Raw genomic sequence first — 10,133 nt, forward strand, 5'->3', positions numbered from 1 at the left:
AAATCACCTTTAACTCCCCCCCCCCCCCCAAAAAAAAACCCACACGGTACAGTTTTGGATATAATAAATATGCTCACTTTGAACAATCTCTATTGGTATTGCAAGTTTTCAGTTTTACCAAAGTATGGGCAGAATGGTTATAGTATGGCTACTTTTATTAGCTTTTGAATTATATTTTTCTTGAGATTCCCTATTTCTTTACCTAGTCAAATATAATTATATGATTATAAGATAGTTTACCATGTTGTTATTCATTCAGTCAACTAACTAGATAGATCTGACACTGTATGTGTTTAGATATGTGTAAACTATGACTTTACAAAAAAAGTGTTTTTTTTAAAAAGGAAACAATTTTAGAACCTTCTAATTTTTTGTTCTTGATCTTCATTTCTATACTAAGTCAGTAAAAAAAATCTACAGGTAGAATCACCCATATTTTGAGATATTTTACATGTTGCTTAATAAAACAAAAACCAAAAACAAGACAGAAGATGATATGAATGATGTGATTGATAAATAGTAGTTTTGGGCAACTCCTACTACTACTACTATTATTCAAACTAGTGGTAGCCATGACACATAAGGCATAACCAGTATCATTCCAATTAGTAATATGTCTATTGGCACCAGTAGGAATCCATAATTCTCAAGGTTAGCATCCATAATGCCTGTGCTTTCATTTCAGCACTTTCCTTTCCCACTCTATGGGAATGCAAATTTGGATTATACATGTGGATTTTCCTGTATTACTTGTATGAAAAGTATATATATTTGTGGATAGATCATATCCCCATTTCTGATATTTGCCCTATGTCTAATGCTAGTTAGCATCACCATAACCGTTTTAAATTCTGCCTTAAATTTGTCTCTTTGATTGCTGCCATTGGTTTAGTGAATTCATTATTTTCTTAGGACAGAAAACTTTTAGTTGTTACCTAGGTTTACAGTGAGCTTCACTTTTCCTCCATCAAGTTCTAGTCGCAGAGTGTCTGCAGACTCTTTAGAAGTGGTGGCCAGAAGAAGCCCATATGCTCGTTGAGACATGAAACGTAAAGAAACATCCTCTGCTTCTGTGTGGGCGACTCCAGGGAGAAGGACCTTGAGGTACATACTGCCATCGTAGCTCAGGACTGCCGCTTCTATATAAAGGAAAACAGAATGAGAACAAAAGAATGAAGTAAAAGTGGTAGCCATATGATTTTATTGTTACTCGGTTTATATTTTTTAGGAATTTTACTAGTAAGTAAAAGACATTAAAAATATTTTCAAAACCATCTTTTGATTTTTGAGGATACTATGCTTTAATACTGTTTTTTTTATTAACCTATCCAGCCAAATTTATTTATTTATTTTCTTTTTTAAATTTACTATCCTTATGTGCGCTGAACTCAGGCACCTGAGTGCATGCTGCATCAATTACCTTTTTGCTGCTTTAAAACCCATGAGACAAGTACCAAATAACGTCTGGCTTTCTGGTATTACCCATTTGCCCCATGCACCTTACTATCTCAATAATGGGTGAAGAGTAAGGCACATGAGATAGGATGGAATAATTTCAGAGCCAAAAGATTAAAAAGCTAGGTGGTACTTGTTCCTGAGATGTTCGGGGTACTTAGGTGATGTGGCCCCTTCCATTCATAGTAAGTAAGGATTTTATTCTCTTACAATACCTGCAGCCTTGGACAACTCACTAAGACGACACAGACCAGTGGTATGTCAATTAATGGAGTGCTCAAATGCTAATAAGGGATCATCAACCTTTCACTGATAAGTTCTGTTTTTTTTGCGCTAACACTTTATAGAAGAGATTTAGCTATGTCTGTTGTAGTTTGAGTGTGTACAGTATATTTTCAGTAAGTATACATTTTGAGTTTTTACTCATATACCTGAAAGTAGTTTTTGTATGACAAATGTATTTGCTGGATGTACTGTATATTCACTATTGTATTTTTTGCACAGATTTATTAGTGGTCAGCTGTGTATCAAGGTATTTTATCAGCAACCCCACTTAACTAGTTAAGTGCTAGTTTGCTTGGCCCTTATTGTGCAGAACAATTTTAATAATTCCCCTATGGATCTATCAATTTCCAAACGTTTTAATTATTATGATACAGAAGAATTTGGAACTAGTCCCTGTATTTACACTGCTCTCCTCTAGATCCTTGGTATTCAACTGGTGGGTCATAAGTATCCTTGGTACTCAACTGGTGGGTGTTCCAAAAGTATTGGGACACCTCTGCAAATGATTGGATTCAGGTGTTCCATGAAATTTCCTTGCTACAAAATATTCCACTATCAACGGTTAGTGGTATTAGAACAAAGTGGAAGCAACTGGGAACAACAGCAACTCAGCCACGAAGTGGTAGGCCACGTAAAATGACACAGCGGGGTCAGCGCATGCTGAAGTGCACAGTGCGCAAAAGTCACCAACTGTCTGCAGAGTCAATAGCTACAGACCTCCAAACTTCATGTGGCCTTCAGATTGGCACAAAAACAGTGCGTAGAGAGCTTTATGGAATGGGTTTCCATGGCCGAGCAGCTGCATCCAAGCCTTACATCACCATCATGCACTCCGATGGACACGTCTGGGTTTGGCGGTTGCCAGGAGAATGGTATTTGCCTGACTGCATTGTGCCAAGTGTAAAGTTTGGTGGAGGGGGGATTATGGTGTGGGGTTGTTTTTCAGGGGTTGGGCTTGGCCCCTTAGTTCCAGTGAAGGGAACTCTTAAGGCATCAGCATAACAAGACATTTTGGACAATTTCATGCTTTGTGGGAACAGTTTGGGGATGGCCCCTTCCTGTTCCAACATGACTGCGCACCAGTACACAAAGCAAGGTCCATAAAGACATGGATGAGAGAGTTTGGGGTGGAGGAACTTGACTGGCCTGCACAGAGTCCTGACCTCAACCCGATAGAACACCTTTGGGATGGATTAGAGCGGAGACTGCGTGCCAGGCCTTCTCGTCCAACATCAGTACCTGACCTCACAAATACGCTTCTGGAAGAATGGTCATGCAGCAGACTCTCTCCTAAAACCCAGGGGCAGTCCTTCCTCTTGGTCATAGAGGGCAAGTGCAGAGTAGAGGGTATATTCCTCTTTCTGAAAAGTAAACTGGGCTCCAAACTGAACACTCTAACAAACACATACTTACATAATTCAAATCAAATAGGCTTCCAAGAAAAACTGTTCAAACAACTGAAATAATTTGGGAAAGGAACAATTATCCTGGCCAGAGACCAGCAAAGCACCCTATGATTTATTCAAGAGGGTAGCAAAGAAATTTGACCTTTCTTCAACTCCTAGTATCCTGCGAACCCTGATTTCATACAGGGAGCAAATATTAATTCTCACCATACTGAGACCTCCATAGAATCATGTAAAAGATGAGGGAAAAATTAAAGGCACTCTGGGAAAAGGACTTAAACATCACCTTAGATGAAGAACAGTTTGAAATTATTTGCATACACACGTACAAATGTTCCATCAGCACTAGGGATGCACCGATACCAACTACTATACTTGGTACAAGTATAGATACTTTTCGAGCTCCAAGACTAGACTAGATAAAAATTCAAAAGTTAGGAGGCAGCTGTCATTTGTAAGAAGCACACGGAGCTCCTGGGATTTGTACATCTCTGTTTAATGTATGATTTTGTATTTATAAACATATATAAAGGGATGCACCAATACCATTTTTGCAAGTACTGATACTTGCCCGAGTACTTACAGACACAGGCACTGATACATTTTTGTTTGTCATGCGACAGTTTTTCTAAAACAATATCGACTAATGATTTCAGGACAGTGGTGCAGCGCCAGAGCTAGGTCCCAGCTGCAATCGCTGCAACCCTGGTAGTTCTCGTGAAAATGCCAAGTATCAGCCCTGGTATCTGAACTGGTATCAGTGCATCCCTAATCAGCACCTCCATCACCCTACAAACTTGTGTCCAGGTAATACAGGACCCCCCTAAAACTCCACAATTTTTTTCAGAAATCCCCATCGACTGCTTATGCTGTTGTGGGTTACAACTGGCAGAATTTTTTGTTTGTGCAGACAACACAGTGCCTCTGCTACACAGAAATCCCAAGCAGTGTTATAAGCCTTGGCCAGTTTGCCTTAAGTTATGGAGTTGATGAAAGCAGATGGTGCTCTGTAGTCCTAACATACTTCCTGCTCTAGGGTAACAATTCTGGTCTTCAACAGATACAGTACATAGGTACAGCAGAGTGAGTGAGGGTTGTCACCCTAGGACAGGAGGTATGTTACTGGCACCATCACCGGGTGAAAATGAAGGTAAAAAGCCTAAAAATAGAAAACTAATACAGCCATCACAAAGTTATAGCAAGTTGCAATATAGTATATTTTAGTTCTTAGGTTGAAATAGGTTTTAAATTGTGTTTAAAAATAACTTCTTAAAGTGGTAGAAATATTGGAGGGAACTGGAGCAGACAAAATCTGGAACAGCTGTGCATGGCAACCAATGTAGCAAGAGAAAGTTGTATGTGGGTGGGACATTTCACTAAACAGTACATCAATTTCCAAGCACGTAATCTAGCTAGCCACAACATAAGACCTATTAATAAACAGTTTTTTAAATCCATAGTAAACATTTTTTGGTAGCATACATTTACCAATATATGTAAAAGGCATACAGTCAAGTACAATTTATTTGGTTTGCGGTTTTTATATTTATTAAATAAGCTCACCTCTCTCACATGTGTCCCCAAGGTACCCTGTCCCCACACAGTCACAAATAAAGCGGTTCCAGCCTTCTCTGCATTGTCCTCCATTTCTGCATGGAGAATTTGTACAGTGCCGTTGAGTCTCCCGAGTACAGAAAGGGGCAACACCCGCAGCTTCTGATGATTCAGCCAGCCGTCGGATGTCTCTGCTTTTTCCATCTACAAAAAGGTCTCTTATGCAACCTACAAATCCCAAGCCAAGGGAGGCTGTCCAGACCTCAGGGGGTAGTTGAAGATCTTCTCTGGGTTCTGGAAGACCTCCAAGGTACATGTCTCCTTCAAGGTCAAGAATTTCACTCTCTCCCCCAGCCTGGAAGGGTGTATTCCGACTATTAACTGAGATAGAACCTAAAAATGAAAAAAACAAAAAGCATTATTTGAATGAAGTGAGGTATAAGGTTACAAACAAATAACATTTTTATTTATGTTTTTGTGACAGAAACAAAAAAGACACACCATGCAATTGCTATAATGCTATCATTGTTTATTCTTATGCAAAAAATATATACAAACAGCATTGGTGTACCTTAACCCTTATTGTCATAATATTGAGTTAGTTTTAAGTGTTTTTAGTGGGTTAAGGGTTTGCTGATGTTTTTGTAGATAGTTTTGCATATGAACAATTATTTATAGCATTTCAGCAACTGTCTAAGGGGGTCTTTCATTTCAGTTATTGAGGTTTATGTGTGTGTTTGCAAACCTTTCACTTGTTGCACAGTAATTAGGCTTAGACTCTATTTAACTATGCCATACTCTACATTCAGTGCATAGCCACGCTTTTCATAGAGGTGTGTAGGATATCCCTCGTTTCTATGTATAGTTCTGAGGCTGGGGGCACAGTCACATGCCAAGGAGTATACAGCTATTTTTCAGGAGGAATTCAAGATAAAAAAGTAGATTTGTCAGAATACTGATTAGGTACATTTAACTTTTCTACAGTATATGATACCTATAAGGTAGCAAATCGTCATGTTATGAGGTCCACTTTAATGCAAATTATCTGGCATATGCAAAAAAGATTGTTATTTAGAGTAAAATACAATAATTACATATACTATAATACCCAAAAAATATACGCTTTAGAATATATTCACATTATTAATAATCTGTATCAAACTATACCAAAAATTGTCACAATATTAAAAGATGTTATTGGAGTCTATTCTATGGTAGAAAAGGCATGGCAGCTAGGAAAATCCAGATCAATGATTCCACTGTCAGAAAAACTCCTTTTCAAGGTGGTAAGAAGGACAGTGTGTGAACTAGGTGTATATTTGCCATAAACAAGGCAAAGGAAAGGGGGTAAACAAGGATAAGTGGGATGCAATGTCTCTGCTGTCTCCAGGCACCAGCTCCATGCCTTCTTTGTTGACTTTTTATGGTGTATAAGTTGACCTGGGAAAGTCCCATAGGTGATTTGAACTCTCCTTCCAAAATGTTGGACAGTTCATTAAAGCATTGCATGAGAGAGAGGGTGATGTCATGCATTTGGTTAAAGGGAGCACAGACCCTGGAGTGAATGAGCGGGGCCTAGTGGTGGTTAGATGAAGTCCTTTGAGAAGAACCACACGAAGGAGGGGATAAAGGTGACACAGCTGGCAGCATCTCCAACTAAGTGAGATGACACCCCAGATTCCAGTGGCATACCACTTGTTGCATCCTTGTTTGCTTGAACAGGGACAGCCTTGTAAAACATCTTGTGGTGGCTGGGTATCTACAACTGTGGGCTATGCAGGCCATGAACTGACAGGAGAGGCTGATATCACTAGCTGCTACAGGGGCATGGCCAAATGTATTGCTGATGCTGGCTGTGGGGGTAGTTAGGAGCAGGGCCAGATTAAGAGCATCACAGGCCTGCTACTGAAGATTTTGGTGGGCCTTTTTATGGGAATGTCGACGGTCACCAGGGCCCTCTTCCTCCTGTCCGGGCTGTGATTTGTAGTCTCTCTACAGCTTGGAGTCAGAGGTAGAGCGCCAAAGCCCAGCTGCAGCTGTGAGCCTGGTAGGTCTGCCACTGACTCCAAGTTGTAAGGAGACTACAAATCTCAGCAATACATTATACAGCAATGCAGAATATCACCAACTACAGAGGACTACAAATCCCACTAACACATTATACAGAAATGCAGAATAATACCACCAACTATAGAGGACTACAAATCCCAGCAATAAATTACACAGCAATGCAGAATACCCCCAACTATAGAAGACTGCAAATCCCAGTAGTGTATTACACAGCAATGCAGAATATCACCAACTATAGAGGACTACAATTCCCGGCAATACATCGTTGAGCATTGCAGAATAATACCATCAGCTATAGAGGACTAAAAATCTCTGGGTGGTTACTGCAGGCCCTGGGTGGTCAGTAGGAGCTCTAGGTGGTTAGTGCAGGCTCTGGGTGATCAGTAGGGGCTCTGGGTAGTTAGTGCGGCCTCACCAGGTACGCCAGGAGTGGGGGTGTGGCTCTCTATTTAGGCACTGACCGGCCGCAATTAGGCAGCGGCGGCCTTCTATTCAGGCATATTAGAGGGCCGCTCGCTGGGGGCCCTAGTGAGGAGCAAGCAGCCCTCTAATATGCCAGAATAGAGGGCCATCACTATCGGATTGCGGCCGGTCACCGACCTGGATACTGAGGCGATTCGATCGGTCGGGCCTATTTGCAGGGGCTGGCCTGGAAAGGTAGCTCCACATTTGTTAGCGGTAGTTTGTATGAATTTTCGTTTCTGGACAAATATTTGTTGCAGCAAATAAAGAAAAAAAATGTATATATATAAAACAAAAAATCTGCGCTCTTGGAAACAGCTAAAGCTATTGACCCTCAAGCTGCTATGAGAAAGAAGAGTTTTATAAGTTTTATCAAACTTCAAAATAAAAAAAAATTATATGTTCATTAGATACCTTCATAAGAGGCCGTAACATACAGGGGTATAGGTACTCTTGAAAATTAAGACCACACAGGGACTCATATACACATAAGCACGCACTACACACACACACACAAAGTTTGAACTTGACCTGTGTCTTTATTCAACCTAAAATATTATGTAACTATGTAGAACATTCAGGCCTTATAGGCTGAGGAAACAAGAGTTCAAAGACAGAAAGTCATAAAAATGTTTTTGACATGGGCTCAAGGAGCAATAGGTCCAATGACATGACAGCTGTCCTCTAACCTTGATGTGAGGAAGTCCTATCAAGGCAAGAAGACCCATCTAATGTTATTGGCAAAATCAAATACAGGGTGGCATTGTTACCTGATTTTGGAGATAATTCAAGGTAACACGTGGTTCTATTGTTCAGATCCCTATGAAAAGGGGTCTGTGAGTCCATATTATTTGAATGTGCCAGAATTGCTGCGTGTTCCCGGCAAGCTTAATAAAAATATTATTTGAAGATCTGGTATTGATCCTTTGTTTATTCTGTGCTGCAGAGGTCTAAGGTTCTTCATACTTCATACTTCTCCATACTTTTTTTCAAAATAGCAGGCCAATTCACTAAAAAGGTGAATTGCAGGGGAATTGGTAGGAGAATTTGAACATCTAGAGCAATATTTTGGAAAGTCAGCTAAATGGTAGAATTAGCTGCTATGAGAAAGAAGAGTTTTATAAGTTTTATCAAACTTCAAAATAAAAAAAAAATTATATGTTCATAAATCAATGTGAAACATGAAAAAAAATCCCAATGAAAAATGTGACAAAGATTCAAATAGTGAAGAAAATTATTATACAAAATATGTGACATATGTTATTAAACACAAAGTAACCAAATAAACAAGCATGAAACACAGTAATTTATTCTTTCAAAATCCCAGTAGTGATGTGACAATGAACTGTGAGATAAATAAAATACTAAATAATTCAAATAATAAACAAAGATCAAAAATAAAAAGTCCAATTGCTAATTGGAAGACTTAGATTAAGAAGAATTTTCTCACTATTTGAACTTTTTCTTTTTGATCTTTGTTTATTATTTGAATTATTTAATATTTTATTTATCTCACAGTTCATTGTCACATCACTATTGGGATTTTGAAAGAAAACATTACCCCGCAAAAGCCGTACCAGGCCCTTTAGGTCCCACCCCCCAAAAATGGGGGGGAGAACATGGGTTCTCCCCTAAAATTCCTACCAGAGCCTTGATCCGAGCACAGGCCCGGCAGGGCAGGAAAGGGGGGGATGATTGATCCCACCCGTGCACCTCACCAGGCCACGTGCCCTCGGCATTCGGAGGGTGTCCCCATGCCGATGGAGACAAGGGTCTCTTCCTCCCAACCCTTATCCGGGGGTTGTGGGGGGTCTGCAGGCAGGGGGCTTATTTTCATAGGGGTACACCTTTAAGGGGCACCCAGATGCTGCCTCCCCCCCTTGTGAATAAGGGGTACCTGTACCCCTACTCATTCACTAAAGGGTTAAAAGTAAAAGTAAATAAACAACACATTTTTAGGAAAAAATCCTTTTATTGGAAAAAAAAAACAGTCGATTTTTGACTATTTCTTTATTTTTTCAAAAAATTGCTCCATCGATGTAATCCAGCGTCACTGCCGAAATTAAAAAAGTCCTGCCACATGACTTCCCGTCTGAAACCGACAAAAACTTGCCGCAAAATGACATCTCTGGGCAGAATGTAAACAGATGGGCGGAACGAACCGTGACATCACGGCTCACTCTGCCCATTTGAAATTCTCAGCTATCATTGCACATGAACACAATAGCATTTGTGAGCTCCTGAATGCTATTCGTGAGCTCCCGAACGCCATAATACTATTCATATGACACCTCGGCTCACAGGCCGAATGGCATTCGGGAGCTCAATTTTCGTTAGCGGAATTTCGGATTTGTTTTCATTCGTCATTTCTGTCATTCGGAGATTTGGATATATCCGAACTTCCAAAAGTTCGTCCGAATAACGAATTGCACATGTCTAGTGGGTATGGGTATAAAATGGGTGTCAAATGTAAATAAAGACTCCAGACATGTTGAAATCATGGCAAAAGTGGGAACTCCCTCAGTGTTCAACCAGGAGTTTCAGCAGTGAGGATTGGGGACCCAGTATAATTAGTCTGGAAGTTAGACCCACCATGGGACAGCTTTGAACATTGCAGGAGCCTGCAAGGTAAATATTGATAAAACTAAGATTCATTAAAGTATTTGTAAACATGTCTGGTGTCTTTCTTCACATTGTACACTGATACCTGCTTGCATTTTAAACTTTTGAGTGATCCTCTAAAACTGGTTTGCCATGCGACCCCCTACTTGCCTCCACTGGGGACAGGTAGATTCTACTTATTCTGCTCTCAGCCAGCACCCCCTTCTGGGTACTGGGGTTGCAAAGAGCCCAGTGCTCATCAGCATAGGGCATCAGTGCTTTTGGAGGGCAGTAAACATT

The 10,133-nt window shown here is 40.2% G+C and overlaps 1 protein-coding gene across 1 annotated transcript in view; it reads right to left on the reverse strand.

Moving 5' to 3' along the window:
• The window catches only part of LOC108800446 (neurexin-2-like), a 149,053-nt gene that overhangs the window by 19,712 nt on the left and 119,208 nt on the right, over positions 1–10,133 (reverse strand). The window contains exons 8-9 of the mRNA XM_018572430.1: positions 4,710–5,093; positions 936–1,139 (exon numbers count right to left, since the gene is read on the reverse strand). Of these exons, the coding sequence (XP_018427932.1) occupies positions 936–1,139; positions 4,710–5,093 (588 nt within the window). The remainder of the gene's footprint in view (positions 1–935; positions 1,140–4,709; positions 5,094–10,133) is intronic.

This window comes from Nanorana parkeri, unplaced genomic scaffold (genome assembly GCF_000935625.1).
Source record: "Nanorana parkeri isolate BGI_ZX_2015 unplaced genomic scaffold, ASM93562v1 scaffold2029, whole genome shotgun sequence".
NCBI lineage: Eukaryota > Metazoa > Chordata > Amphibia > Anura > Dicroglossidae > Nanorana > Nanorana parkeri.